This window comes from Oncorhynchus mykiss, chromosome 25, assembly GCF_013265735.2.
Source record: "Oncorhynchus mykiss isolate Arlee chromosome 25, USDA_OmykA_1.1, whole genome shotgun sequence".
In the NCBI taxonomy this organism is placed as follows: Eukaryota; Metazoa; Chordata; class Actinopteri; order Salmoniformes; family Salmonidae; genus Oncorhynchus; species Oncorhynchus mykiss.
The window spans coordinates 20,099,639-20,115,773 of NC_048589.1; the positions used below are offsets into that span (position 1 = coordinate 20,099,639).

Here is a 16,135-nt window from a genome sequence, read left to right on the forward strand (position 1 = left end):
AATAGTAAAATTATGCCAAATATGTACATTGAAAACACTATGTTAAAAGCACTTTGTGTGTGAGTATCCCTAACCTTGCCAACAGACAAAAAGGGCTGTGAATGGATCAGTGGTTCACCAATCAGGGCCTTGATGGGCTTGGCAACAGTAACACGGCGTAATGTTTAATTACATTTTTTTCTTTCTTCTTTGGGACCACCAGGCGACGCCCTGAAAACTGATACACAGAAATGTTCTTGGAACGTTCCCATGAAACATTAATATCGACCATTAATATCATCTAGAACATTAATATCTTACATTCTGAGAACATGGCAACCATGTTTTGTGTGTGTTTGATGCATCGTTGATGGAATATTCTCCTAACCCACAGAAAACTGGACACAGGAAGGTTCTTGCAACTTTCTTTTAACAATGCTGAATAGCATAGCGCCACAGTCAAATAATATTACTAGAAAATATTCATATTCATGAAATCACAAGTGCAATATAGGAAAACACAGTTTAGCCTTTTGTTAATCCACCTGTCGTCTCAGATTTTGAAATTATGCTTTACAGCGAAAGCAATACAAGCGTTTGTGTAAATTTATCGATTGCTCGATAATCAGAAAAGCAATCAAATTAATCGTTTACCTTTGATGATCTTTGGATGTTATGCCCAGGAATCCACCAGAAAGAGCGGTCACGACAACGCAGACAAAAATTCCAAATTATATCCATAATGTCCACAGAAACATATCAAACATTTTTTATAATCAACCCTCAGGGTGCTTTTCAAATATCTATTCGATAATATATCAACCGGGACAGTTGGCTTTTCACTAGGACCGGGACTAACAATGGCCACCTCTCTCTTTTGCGCACAAATCACTCTGAGAGCGCCCACCTGTACACTTACGCAATGTGGTCGTTCTTCAAAATAAAAAGCCTGAAACTATGTCTAAAGCCTGTTGACACCTTAGGGAAGCCATAGAAAAGGGAATCTGGTTGATATCACTTTCAATGGGCAATAGGGATGCATAGGAACACAGGGGTTTCAAAATAAGAGTCACTTCCTGATTGGATTTTTCTCAGGCTTTCGCCTGCAATATCAGTTCTGTTATACTCACAGACAATATTTTTACAGTTTTGGAAACTTTAGAGAGTTTTCTATCCTAATCTGTCAATTACATGCATATTCTAGCATCTGGTCCTGAGAAATAGGCCGTTTACTTTGGGAACGTCATTTTTCCAAACATAAAAATAGTGCCGCCTAGCTTCAAGAGGTTTTAAATGTGTTTTGAACATTTATGTTGTATATTTTGAGAACATTGTAACCACGTTCTAGATAAGTTCAGCTTGACATTAAGCAAATGTTCTCCTAACTTTAAACACCAAAACATGCTTAAAAGGCTCTCAGAAGATTTTTGCTAACATAGATAGAATGTTCCACTAATGGAACACTGAACACTCAAACATTAGGGGAACATTACGGGTAAGACTACAAAAACGTTCTCTCTCTCCTTAGAATTGTTAGCTGGGTTGGGAGAACGGAGAGAATCTACTTAGTCACTGTCAGTGTGAATCTACTTAGTCACTGTCAGTGTGTTCAAACACTACTTTCACTCCGAGAGCTGGGAGGAGAAAGCAGGGTAGGGAAAACATCAAACTCCTAAACATGACAGAGCAGGAGAGGAAACCATTGATTTTTCCTCCATTTGGCCATGAATCTGCTGGAGAAGAGGTGGCTGTGGGTGCTCAGACAGCTGATGATGTGATTTGTAACACTGGACCACTGGTGAGCAGCAGAGAGAATTGCTCGACTCTCAACACATGGCAAAGTGGCTGCTGCGACTCCTTCACCATCCAGACAAGATTAACTAACAGCGGGGGACCTACAGTATCGATAAGCTCCACAACAATCCTACAGAGTTTTTCCTCTGTCACAGCAATCTAGGAGCCACTGTTCAATTAACAGTGACTAGAGCGATGGGCAGACTGGGGGGGTTTACAAATAGTTAGTCCTTCCTGTTGTGACAAACATGTCAGAGATCAATAATAAGGACAGAAAAGTGTCCAAATATGTTTTTCCGAACCAAGTGAATCATTTTGCTTCAGGTGAAAATGAATTCCCAGAGACATCATCCCAGATCCCAAACACTAAAATGCATGTATTGAACACACACAGTTACAGCCTTTGGGATAAATATATTTGAAAGGCATGGACATTGAAGACACACAGTGATAAAAATGCACATGGGTATATGATTAATGATTCATAATGTACTAATTTGTTTAACTTTCCTAATGTTAATTTAACATTAAATGAAATCATGGTATGGAAAGTTGGGCATAAATACTGTATACTATATTAAGTTTATCTAGCAACTACATAAATACTGTAATGTATTTCTGACATCAACAGAACGACAAACACACAGTGCAGGCTTTCTAAGGACAGAATAAAAATAATCCTCCTTAGATCATTTGCAAAGCAATTACGCAAATATAAACATAACAGCTTACAAGATAAGATGCTATTAGTCATATGGGATAGCTGCCTACGACAATAGTTTAAAATCCTTGTAATAAAACTACAAATATAATCAAGACAGTTTCGTCATTCTGTCTATCACGGTATATCTAGCACTTAGAAGTCATGAAGATGCCATAATAAATGCATATCTATATACCAGGATCTACATCTATGGATGGACCTTTCGTATTTTATATCATACAATATGAGTGCAATGTAATGAACACTATGTTTATGTTTAAGGTTTCATAGAGTATATCAACATTCTGACAATCCATGCAAAAAATATCAGTCTATTCAAGCAGCCAAGAAATACAGGACGGATAATGTACAATAGTATTGACCCTTGATAGTGCAGTACCATCATCACTAACTCAGAGATCCTGTGAACAGAGTGCTTGGAACTTATGGATAAGAGTGCCCAGACATACAGAAACAAAACATACAGTTGTTTTCTCATCTTTAACAGATCACCTATTGACTGACTGGATCACTGATGTCATTGACAGAGGTTCTTTCACCAGAGCCAACCATTGTGACCCACAACATCTACATTTGTCAGCAGGGACTGAACTGCGGTAACCAGATACCACAGATGTGTTAGCAATCAACACATGCTGTATCTGTGTTTCTGCCATCAACCATCTACAAATGCAATTCATAACAACAACAAAAATATTAAAATAAAAAAGTGGCCCAAACAGCGAGTTCACAAATGACCTCTGACCTACAGGGATGGAGGAATGAGCCTTCCCTGCTTGTTCAGAGAGTAGGTTCATGCAGAGTTTATGACTACATTATGTCTCCTCATCCCCCCCATCCCGTCCCATCCCCTGTTCAGTGGACACGGCCTGGAAGCCTCCCACTGGAGGAGACGGACTGGGCATCACTCATTCACTCGCCTCCTAGGTGCCTTTGTCAGGTGATTGCTGCCGGAAAAAGGAAAACAGATCAATACATCTCCCGTGGGCCTGACAGGTAATCTTTACCCAGGATGAAATATGAGTGGTACCAGCCCGCTGGATTCCTTAACTGTAACAGGGCAATTGACTGGGTGCACGTAACGCTCTCTCTCCCCACTTCCTGTCTGCATGGCCATTGGAAATTCATTTTGGAGGGGGGCTGGCTGAGACATCACATCATGGTGAACACGAATTACTATGGAGGAAGCCAGGTAAGGCATTCCCCCTGCAATTGACGAAACTTGATCTGAACATTCCTTCCTATCTGTCATTTCCTTTGGCACCAAAACACAGAGTGAAGGATAAGTCATTAGGGAAAGGGACCTCTCCAGGAAAGACCAAGCACTTGTTAAAACAGAGCTGATCTAGCAAAAGCTCTGACTCACAATATCCTTTAACATTAGCATATTTTTGTATGACATGTAATATTCTTATCCAACAGTGCTGTGGTTCCTTGAGAAGCTGAGTAGCCTCTCTTGTGTTCAGGTACCCACTGATGTGTTCTCTTCAGGATGGAGCTGGCGGTCTGAGGGTGGAGGTTATTTCTGTCTGTCTGCAGACTGACAGATTCCTGTAGCAGGATGTCTTGGGAGAGGCATCCATTTAGATGAGTATACACACACAGCATTTCTAAAACGTCAGCTAGCACCTTCTCAAAAGGATCACTGCAGATCTATATCTCACACTAATTTATAAAACCGTGACTATTCCACAGAAGTGTTATCTGCACCTAATATTTTTTAAATATTGTTTCTAAAGCTTTGAAAATAGCTATGTATTTACTGTGCACAATGACCAATGAAAATGAAAAATGATCCAAGATTATAATCATACTGCATTAGTGACATAGTTATCTAGCCAAATATAGTTCATAAAGAGCGGTTTCCTAAATCATACCACTGATAAATCAATGTATCACTTGATTCCTTTGCCTAAAAATAAAATGTTCCACATAACTAACTACCTTGTCTCATCTCTGAAGAGCGTGCACAATGTTGGTTAGAGTGAGTGTGACTGGGCTCATGTGACTGGGCCGTGTGATATAAAACCACTGAGGGAGCTGAGTCAGTAGGGAAAGCTGTCCTCTCATTCTCTTACAGTTATTCATTATCACTGATCTCGCTGGCATCCAGGAGTAAACCCTCTGCTCTCTAATGCAGGGACTCCTGAGCCCTGTACTGGATGGTGAGTGTATGCTATCATGATGCTACCACACTGATCTCTCTGTGCCCCTGGCACTGCCCATTTATCTGCTGTGGGCGGGCGGCCAGGGAATGCCAGGTAATGTCAGGGCAGACAGTCACAGCCCAGCCTCACAGCTAGCTAGAGACACCAGGGTTCCTCTTTGTGTGCCACTTAAAACACGGTGGAGATTACTGTTATTTACCCTCCTCTCCTGCTCCCCCATCCCTCTCCACCTGACTTTCAACACACTCAACATTAGCCCAGTCAGTCACAAAACAACCGCTTTCCACAAAAAAACGGGGTTTTGAAAACGGATTGTGCGACTTGCCTTGAACTTGAATGTGTTATGAAATTTGAATAAGGAAGGTGAGCTGAAGAGAACAAAGAGGCCCCTCCGAGGAGCACAGCCACAGCCCCTCTCTGTTGTGCTAATGAGAGACGTTGTAGCCAGTGTAGCTTTTCCAATCCATGCTAATAGGAGACCTGTTCTTTGTGCCGCTCTCTCTCGGTGGTCACCTCTCTGAACCTTGTACCAGCATGAGGTAGCAGAACATTCTGATGCTCTCTATCTGTCAGCTGCTACATACGCTGCAGAGCAGACCTGTTGGTCCCACTTCTCCCAGGCTTTCAGCAGAGCAGAGCAGACCCCAACCACTCAACCCTCCCTGACCATCATTTCAGTGTCCCTGCTGACAAATGCCAGGCAACTCAAAGAAGACATAATTGTTGGGCCTGAGTAATGGGCAGGTGGCCTGCAGACTGTGTATTGTAGAGACAGGAGGAGGTGCCTGGCTGGTGCTGCAGTCTGGAGTAGCAAGACGAGGAGGCTCTTCAAGGAAATGGCTGGCTACGGAGTGATTAACTGGGCTTGATTGCATTAACATTATTCATCCTTTAAATGCTAGATGGAAAGACTTGATCCAGCAGCACAATGCTGATTCAGAGAGCAATGGCGTGCTCTCCCTCTCTCTCGCTCTCTCCCTCTCTCTCTCCCCCTCCCTCCCTCCCCCTCAGTCCTGCTCCTGCTCCCTCTGGGGGCTAGGTCTGAATAAAGTCCCAGGCTTGATGAAGTCCTGCTTGTCAGACGTGGAGGGCCCAGGGCCTGCAGACTCCATGCTCAGAGAGGTGGAGGAGGTGGACGTGTCCTCTCCCAGGTCATCTTTATGGAAGGGGATGCATGCTGCAGAGAAGAAGGACACACAAATAAATGTTAACTTGTCTTTTGATTTTAGAACTCAAAGACGGTTCTTCATTTTATCTACATGAATGCATTATCACTATAAATCTACAGTTATCATATGGCCTAATAGTTAATTATGTATTGTTCAATCGATCTCAATCCTTTTTGGCCTCATATGCCTAGTGGCCACGGTTGTTAGAAGGGCAATCTGATTCTCCTATGGTTAAAACTCTCCCATTGAACATGATCTACTTCAGTGAGACATTGTGTGGCTGTTATGTAGTACCATTTTACTGAAAATCTTGACTCAAAACAACTTCATTCTCACCATCTTCATCCTCCTCACTTATTTAGCCATTCTGTCTCAATACGCTCAGAGTTGGAGGGAGGGGAAATATCTGAAACACTTCTCGAGCCAATTTACACTGTAGTAAAAAAGAACTCTAAAACAATTGCACTTTCTAATATCTGCTCTCCTTTCCTACTTTCCGTTAATAAATCAATCTGTGTTGGTCTCTCCAGAAGTTAGTGGCAGTCACACAGACTTTTTGTGAGGTAGAGTAGGAGCAGAGGACACAGGAACTAGAAGTGACATTGTGGCTCAGGGTTGTCTCAAAGGATTAGGCATTACAGCATTCACTGGCATGTGCTTTTGCTCTTTCCCATTATATCTGCTTGTGCCTCTTTCCAGATGACTTCTTCCCCAAACTCATCCGGCGGGCTAGATAATTGATTAATATTTCTGGAGGGAATGATGACTAAACTGTTGCTGTGGTTGAGCCCAAACACTTGGACATCTCAGGTTAAACACGGTCAAAGTTATGAATACAAATTCCGTAGTTTTTTTTCTTACTTGATAATGCCTTGGGAACAGACGACAGTGTATCCACCGCTGAAAGATTGATCATGCGGAATACAATAGTATTTAATTGTAACTTTTATCAGTAGTGATATTTCATCAATATTGTTTTTTCAGTATTGTTTATTTCATTAATAAAAACAAATCAGTGACTTTCCATGAATAAATGTCTCAGTCCCCCTGAAACATACACTGTGAAATATGTTACCTAGATAACAACATCTAATATGAGATCCTGTGGTGGTCAATAAAAATTATACAAAGCAAAGATTCTGAGTCCATGTGAGAATTACATGCATTTGTTTTGTGCAATAATGGGTGGAGTGAATGGAACCATCTTGGCATCTTAACAACCTCTCATGTGAGGCTGTTCAGAAACAATCATTACAGCACTTCCTGGAGCCATTCCCTCCCCTCCCCTCCCCTGTTTATTAATCAGCTAATTACACATTGACAGTAATGGGTCTGCTGATTCTCACAGTTAAATGAACAGCACTGAATGGGCCTTTAATCATTAGCCTTTGTGTGTTTCTCCCATACACTCCAGGCTCCATCCATTTCACTGGACCACAAGAGGACATTCAAATCAAATCCCTCAGAAGAGGGCTGGAACACTTAAACACTACTAGTACCTGACTGTTCAAACCAGCTACTCTGTAATAGTGCAGTGTGGTCCTGTAATGGAGAACTGAACATAGAAGAACCAGTAAAGGACAGCAGCTCAATGAAGAAAACAATCATCCATATGATCACATTTTGTTTTCTGTGATACATGTGAAGCAACAGGAAAATCAAGTCCCCCACCAAAACACCTTTAACCAAACTGTGAGGACTCATGCGTATTCACCCCCACACAGCAGCCAGCGACTCTACCCTGAAACTTTGGTGGAGCGGTGCTAGTGGCAGGGGCAGGTGGGTTTTTGAAGGACACGACAGGGTAACTGAGGGGAGCAGAGTGGAGCGGTAGAGGGCGAAATAGTGCGCTGGGCTGCATTTCTGTCAGCAGAAGTGATGGCTGAGTGCTGGCGTTATTTGTCTTGTGCTGCCATACGGCCGTCGCACCAACCTGGGCATTAATGAGAGGGGGCCGGACCGGCGGGCAGGAACATGCAGGGTCTCAGACGCAGGTGATCTGTCACACAACAGCCCTGCTCCGGCTCCACCAAGGAGACACACAGAGATGGAGAGGCAGGGAGGTGGGCGCCACACAGGGAGGTTGGGAGGTTGGGGGTTGGACCCACCATGGGCATCCACTTGGGTCCCATGATAGAATGTAAGGTTGCTAAGTTACATGCCAAGCAGCTGCCAAGGTTGAAGGAGGGTGATGTACACAAATGTTGGTTGCCGGCAAATTATGTAATAAATGGTTTGAGGAAACCAATCATTTACACAAATGTAAAATGGATAGAAAACTTCAGATCAAACTGTTACGTACACAGTCAGGACACATGTACTAGCTTCTTTAAAAAAGTGCACTGTATGAGTGTGTGAGTTAGTGCTTATTATCAGCCCTCGTCCCTAATTTCAAATGAAGGGCACTGTGCAATACAGTGGGGGAGGGGGAAATTTGAATAATGAATTAGTCGGCATGTGAAACAAGCAGAGGGTATTAAAATCCATCAGGACCTTTATACTTGCTGATTTATCCCTGCCAATGCATACAATGAATTATCTTTTACTCTGAATGTAGATTAACCAAATGAAACGTGCCCAACATAGGTATATTTCTTGGAATAGTGTACATTGAAACCTTTTCTTCATTTTCTTTTTCAAAATGTATGTAGTAAAAAGTCAATAAATGTCCCCCGCAATGATTAGATTTCTTAAATCTAGAATTGAGGTTGAGATCTGAACACAGTACGCAGCTTAAAGGAACAGTGTCTACATAATGTGAAAATGACACTTTTTAACACATTCTGTAGAACGGATCCTAAGCAAATTACTCGTGGTGATGTCATCGGTCACACATTGAAACCAGGTATTTGCATTTTCCGTTCAGTTTTTGTTGGCGGGATGTGGTCTTCTTCTATTGTTGGATTGATGGTAGTGAGAAGTGTATTTAATGGCCAATTTGAGCCTGACAAGTGGAGTGGTCGTCCTATACAAACAGATACCTGGGTTGATAAGTTCTTTCACAGCCAACTTCAACACTTGAGCTGATAAGTGCTAAGCGTGTAAAGATGGAGGACACAGCAACAGCTAGGTACCATCTCAGCAATACCCTCAGGAACCCTGGGAGACACTTCCAGCTACAGGCCATGTTCACTACTTATTACAGAGTTTAAAATCAACCACAATACAAGAAACTCACTTCCCAAACTCTTCTACACCGGGGGAAAAAAAGACAAAAAAAACTACACATATGTCTAAAGGAATTCTTGCAAATTCAAGGAAGAAAACGCATTTGAATGATAAACTATGAAAGAAAATAAATGTGTATGAAGAATAGTTCATTCCAGCTATAATGAGAATACCTATTACTATTTCTACAAATAAACTGCAAATGCATTTAGGAGCCGATGTGTATCTCCTGGCTTCTGTGATATGACAAAGTAGAGGCGTGGAATACTGTAGCAGGGCGCCAAGTAAAGATTTATACAGAGCAGTAGGAGCCGCAGAAACTGCCATTGGATGACCATTCCCTGCATGATAAATCACTCTGGTACGGGGGCATCAGACTCCAGAACCAGGAAAAACAACTTGGTACAGGGACATGGGGAAATACTGTAAACTTAAGCGTTAAACTTCAAAAAGATTGTGAATATGGTAATAACTTTCATTAGGCCTATTAAGAGTTTGAAAAAAATCTGCCTCTTAATAATAGTTCTTATTTATTGAGAACGTTTTTCATTCCGGATCGAGTTGCCTGTTTTCACCAAATCTACTTCTTTATATTGAGTGGGAAATGTATCCTTTCGTGATTTTATTTGGCTTTTATGTTTACAATATTTTCTTCTGTTGAGCATAAACCCTATGTTTCAGTTCCAGCAGCTGGATGTGATGTTAACTGCATATCTCTCCTGGGGGGGGATGTTGAGGGATCCCCATGCCTGCCTCTACATGGTGAATAACATGGAGAATATGAGGGGTCTTTAAGGGCCAGGGGTGAATCTTTTTGAATCTTTTTTTAGTTTTATGGGAAGTGGCTGAGCGCTGAAGAGGTGAAGGACAGAGTCGCTGGCCGTTCCATCACTCAGTGCAATAAATGGATGCAATCTGTATCCCAGTAAAGCATTGGCTGGTTTTAAATTCCACCTCTTTTATCCAAATGAATGATGGATCCCGGTACAGTGCACTGTGCGGCAATATCAATATACATCAAAGGCCAGCGCCCCTCACTAAATCAGGAAACCACCGGCATTTGTTATTTAAATGACAAACAGAGGCTGCAGGAGCAGAGCAGGAAGAGGGGACTTTGGAGAAGAGGTGGACAAACCAATTCAAATTTCAATCCGGTAAAGACGCCAGGCCCGGAGCCATCAGTCTAATGAAAAAAGGCAGCTCTACGAGCCCAAACGGACGAGGGGGCTGCTGCAGGGTGCCGCCTCCAATACGGTCTGCTTCCCATCACACTTCCCTCAGACTCAGTCAGACCACTTCCACATGGGAGGACAGACAGGAGGCCCACAGAGCCCTGTTCTGCCAACAAAACAGCACACACTAGTCAAGACTGAACTCTTCGCTCAGCTAATAAACAGTAAATATGTTGCTGTCTCACAAATACTGGAGACACTATTTGTAAGAAACTCAAGAATTCACATGTATCCAATATTCCTATATTAATAGATATGATTCACATGTTTCCTATTTTCCTATATTAATAGATGTGATTCACATGTTTCCTATTTTCCTATATTAATGGATGTGATTCACATGTATCCTATATTCCTATATTAATGGATGTGATTCACATGCAACCTATATTCCTATATTAATGGATGTGATTCACATGTATCCTATATTCCTATATTAATGGATGTGATTCACATGCAACCTATATTCCTATATTAATGGATGTGATTCACATGCATCCTATATTCCTATATTAATGGATGTGATTCACATGTATCCTATATTCCTATATTAATGGATGTGATTCACATGCAACCTATATTCCTATATTAATGGATGTGATTCACATGCAACCTATATTCCTATATTAATAGATGTGATTCACATGTTTCCTATTTTCCTATATTAATGGATGTGATTCACATGTATCCTATATTCCTATATTAATGGATGTGATTCACATGTATCCTATATTCCTATATTAATGGATGTGATTCACATGTATCCTATATTCCTATATTAATAGATGTGATTCACATGTATCCTATATTCCTATATTAATGGATGTGATTCACATGTATCCTATATTCCTATATTAATGGATGTGATTCATATGTATCCTATATTCCTATATTAATGGATGTGATTCACATGTATCCTATATTCCTATATTAATGGATGTGATTCACATGTATCCTATATTCCTATATTAATGGATGTGATTCACATGTATCCTATATTCCTATATTAATAGATGTGATTCACATGTATCCTATATTCCTATATTAATGGATGTGATTCACATGTATCCTATATTCCTATATTAATGGATGTGATTCACATGTATCCTATATTCCTATATTAATAGATGTGATTCACATGTATCCTATATTCCTATATTAATAGATGTGATTCACATGTTTCCTATTTTCCTATATTAATGGATGTGATTCACATGTATCCTATATTCCTATATTAATGGATGTGATTCACATGCAACCTATATTCCTATATTAATGGATGTGATTCACATGCATCCTATATTGGTGGTTATAAAGGATCATCTAAAGTAAAAGTTAAAAAAAGATATATATTCTAAACCATTTATTTGAACATAAATGTGATAAGCATTGTACATTTTTGTTGGGTAGTACAAGTAGCACAATGTTTTGGTCTGCTGTTTTAAAAAAGATAAAAAACTCTGTTAACCTGAAAGTGGTCTTGGGGATTAGTTACTGTATTGTCAGCAGGATGTATAATAAAGTAAGCGCCCCGATGAGAGGTTAGGTGAATGTTAAACAGGTCAAAGGTGCAGTAGTCATGGCGACAGGTACCTGATGTTGTGGTGACAGAGACAGCAGTGGTCTTCCTCCTCCTCTTGATGTCCCCTGTGCACAGCAGTCCCAGATGGACGTTAGTCTGCCTAGGTCAGAGACACAGAGCTGTAACATTAATCTCAGACAAAATTATTCAAAGACCATCCTTTTCCAATTTCTATGGATCTGTATACTGAAATGTGAGGTCAAAATAAAATAAAAATACTTTGGTTGTTTCAAATCATTATTCATTTATCTTTTCTGTTTGAGTCTAAAAGAAAAATACGAGTGTTGAACCTTTCTGCTATGGCTTTTCCATGAGCAGTTAGAAGTTTCTAGAACACTGCTGCAAGGGAATATCCAACCCTGGACCCAAAAGAAGGTAAAAATACTACAAACTGTTTTTCTTTACTGGAGGGAATCACCAGAATTTTGTTCCATTTTGTTCAGAGTTTTGTTGAAACGTTAACAAAAAATATCAGCGGAGGAAGAAGGAGGTGTAGGGGTTGTGCGTCTGTCGCTGCCGGGTGCAGTTAAACAAAGTACCCCTGCTGTGGACCTCCCGTGTCATATGTCAGTAGCCTCCACAGCCCCTCCTAGCCCTGATTACTGGGATGTAAAGTTAAGGTCAAGGTCCCGCCATGGCTGAGGGGGAGGGACTGACGTTACCAAGAGCCGGCAATGTGATGAGTTGACTCAGTGTGTGTGTGTGTGTGTGTGTGTGTGTGTGTGTGTGCCTGCGCTCATATAGTGCCAGTGCATGATATCGCCCACGAAATGGTGTATTATCTCACGTTTCACAACACTATATCCACTTTGACAACATTGTTTATTGGTTGAAAGCACCTGTAAAGACCCATCTGTAAAAAGAAGAAATCTCTGCAGTGCAAAACAACAAAGGAAGACATTAATACAGCAGACCCCTGTTAACCGTGGTGTCTCCTCCTGAGCAGTCAGCTACATAAACCTCCCTGGTCAAACATGTGCTGAGATAGGATAGGGTCCTGTCATGGCTGCCTTTTAACAGCCTGCATGTACCATCCATGACCTCAACACCCATTAATCACATGACGGCACTGCAGGAGAGGGTGCAGAAAGCTGTGTGTGGAACGCTTTGAGCCAAGTCTATGTTGTATAATCAATAGGTATAAAAATAAATGGCTTGACTGTTATTCCCTCCCTGCTACCCCACTCTAATAAAATCCCAGTAATGCATATTTCATTTACTTTTATACTTATTGATTACCTGTAGTCCAGTTAGTAAATCACGCGCCTATCGATCCCTCAATCGTACAATCCCTCTGTCGGACAGCACATAACCAGCCATTTGTGCCCCTGATAAAGAGCTCAGACATTGAACTCCCCACAGTAAATCTTTGCAAACTAACTTTTTAATTCCAAAATCGATCCGTGCTTAAACGTCGCATTATTTCACGAGGCACGCCCGCGGTATTAAAAGTAATACCCTGATGCATTTGGTCTTTATGCATAGAAGTCCAGACTTCCAATGCTCCCCTCATTACACAGAGTCCTGATCGGGCAGGTGCTCTGGGGCCCAGGCTGCAGCCTGGTGGGAGAGATCCTGTGGAGGGAAGGCTGTCTGGCCCCTCCCCTCCAAGGCCCAGACTACAGGCTGAGGAGCAGGGACCACTCAGGGGCCACATGGAGCCCACAGAGACACTCAGTCACATGCTAATAAAACATTAGAATACCATTAGCTGGCGCATTAGGGAAGGCTAAACGGGACAACTCGTTTAAAAAATGGAACCAAAAGGCCTCTGGTAACAGGCTTGTATCATTTGTAGCTGTTTGATTAGCTCACTGCGGGATAACACAGCTACAATTTTACTCAAAGGTGTAATAAAAAGCTATTTTGGAAATTGGTTTGCAATAGAGTGGGTTTAAGATGTGTTTAAGAGAAGCAGTTTTACATTTCAATGTAATGTAACGGTAAACTAGAAGAGTCCCACAGAAAGAAGCGAAAGTCATTGAATTAGGGATCACCAACTAAGAATAGCAGAGCTGTGTTGAGCCATGGAAAAATAACCCAACATCCAATAAAGAAGACGAACAAGAACTCAATTCTCGCAAAGACACATCGAGGACATTCAAGAAAATGTCTGAGCGATACATTTTACATGTCACATGGGTCATACAACGAAAAAGACACTCTTAAAAACAGCGTGGTCCCTTAGGTAAAGAATACAACAAAAGTGACACAGGGTCAATTGTAATTCAGGTGCCCACAACCAAAAGCAGATATATCAATTAAAAAGAACACCTCAAAAGAAGAGGGGCAGAAGTAACAAAATTGCCACCTATTTTCATTAGGGTACACAGTACTTCAGGTGTGAACAGGATCTCAAGATGAATAAAGGTGTTCAAATGAATCAGAAAGGATTAAAGTCTCCTGGGAAGCCGATCAATAGCCCCAAATCAATAATCAATAGGCCACTCACACCAATATACTTACTGCTGACACCGAGATCTCACAATTAAAATGAAAACTGGGAGAGGAGTGGCGTAAGACTATGATTTATCTTGCGCCTCAAATGTCATTTAGAAAAGAAAAAAAAAGTCAATAGATATAACCGAAGTGCGGCCGGCTCAGGTGGGAGGCAGTTATGCATTTTAACATGGCCACCATCCCAGAACGTTAGAGCCAAATCCTACTGTTCACTGTGCCCAATCACACGGCCATACTAGGACAAATAACATGGAGTCCTATACAGCCTAAAGCACTTCCTATCAAATCCCTGATGGTTGCCATCAACTCTACCAAAACAGGAGATGACAGGTTTTTATTAACGCAGTATTATTTCAACCTCTGCCAGATACAAGATGAATGTTTATACTTCCCTTACAGACCAAAACACTTTTCTTTCAAGGGTATTTTGAAGTAAATAAAAGGCATGGATACATGAGAGCTCAGTGATCATTTGAATAAGTTCCTCAAAATAAATGAAAATATAGTGAAGCCAATTATGTGGAGAGTAAACTTTGCGGTGAGCAAGGTGTTATTTAATACAGTTTCTGAATCTGAGTATCGATGCTCTGTGTTAGAGACACAGCACTATTATCCCCACCCTGTCAGTACCATGCTGATGCCCTATATAAGAATATTGATGAAATGTATGTAAGGGAGTGCATGTGTGAGTGTGTGCATTAGCACATACACCAGTAAGCGTGTGTCATGTACAGTGCCTTCAGAAAGTATTTACACCCCTTTACTTTTCCAACATTTTGTTGTTTTACAACCTGAATTTAAAATGGATTACATTTAGATTTTGTGTCAATGATCTACACACAATGGCCCATAAGGTTAAAGTGGAATGATGTTTGATGATGTTTATTTTTTTTAATTTAAAACATTTTAAAGCTTAAATGTTTTCAGTCAATAAGCATTCAAACACTTTATTATGGCACGCCTAAATAAGTTCAGGAGTATATGCTTAACAAATCACATAATAAGATGCATGGACTCATTCTGAGTTCAATAATAGTGGTTACCATGATTTTTGAATAACTACCTCATCTCTGTACCCCACACATTGTGACGGCCCTGAATTTGACTGAACCGTCTCTGCTTCTCCTTCCAATAGGACACTTCCCCTTTAATTCCCAACTAAATAGCCAGTATCAGCTGCGCAAAAGTGGGTTAATGATGGTGGTGTGAATGAGGATGTGTTCAACCCTCAGTTCCGAAAGCTTCTTTACTCCATTTGTTTTGTTGTATTTAAAAGTGTGCTTTGTAGCTTTGTCTCAAGTTTAACCAGGATCGGATCCACTCATTTCTTCCTTTGGACAACACATCTCATTTGGTCTCCGCAGTTTTATCGTGACCTTTCTCCGCTGGAGATCTGTTGGCGGATTGGGTTGTATGACAACTTTTTTTGCATACGGTATTTCACTTGTTTGAGTGTGATTTATACCGTGTTGATTTGTGGTCAGTTGTAGTTGAAGACTACTGAGATTTGATACTGTTTATGGTTGTTTGGCAAAAGAGTTTGATATTTTGATTGTATGATTGAGACTGGGTTTACGCTACACTTTTATGAACGGACAAACATTGCGTGACTAAAGTCCCTTGAGTTCACTGAACTCCTTCACCGGGCTAGACTCTTTTAGGCCCGAGGTGCGGGACTTTTCTTGAGGAACCAGAGCTCATTGTTTGTTATATTGTAATGTGTGTGATCATTTACACTGCTCAAAAAAATAAAGGGAGCACTTAAACAACACACTGTAACTCCAAGTCAATCACACTTCTGTGAAATCAAACTGTCCACTTAGGAAGCGACACTGATTGACAATACATTTCACATGCTG

The 16,135-nt window shown here is 41.0% G+C and overlaps 1 protein-coding gene across 6 annotated transcripts in view; it reads right to left on the reverse strand.

Annotated features, from left to right (window-relative positions):
* Positions 1-2,119: 2,119 nt before the first annotated feature.
* The window catches only part of LOC110505542 (G patch domain-containing protein 2-like), a 40,065-nt gene continuing 26,049 nt past the window's right edge, over positions 2,120-16,135 (reverse strand). For 4 of the 6 annotated variants that reach the window (XM_021584833.2, XM_021584832.2, XM_021584830.2 and 1 more), the window contains exons 8-9: positions 11,828-11,916; positions 2,120-5,842 (exon numbers count right to left, since the gene is read on the reverse strand). In XM_021584833.2, the coding sequence (XP_021440508.1) occupies positions 5,673-5,842; positions 11,828-11,916 (259 nt within the window). In that variant the 3' untranslated portion in view covers positions 2,120-5,672. Of the gene's footprint in view, positions 5,843-5,862; positions 10,341-11,827; positions 11,917-16,135 lie in introns of those variants that run through there. The other 2 variants (XM_021584831.2, XM_036962509.1) reach the window with 2 other exon arrangements.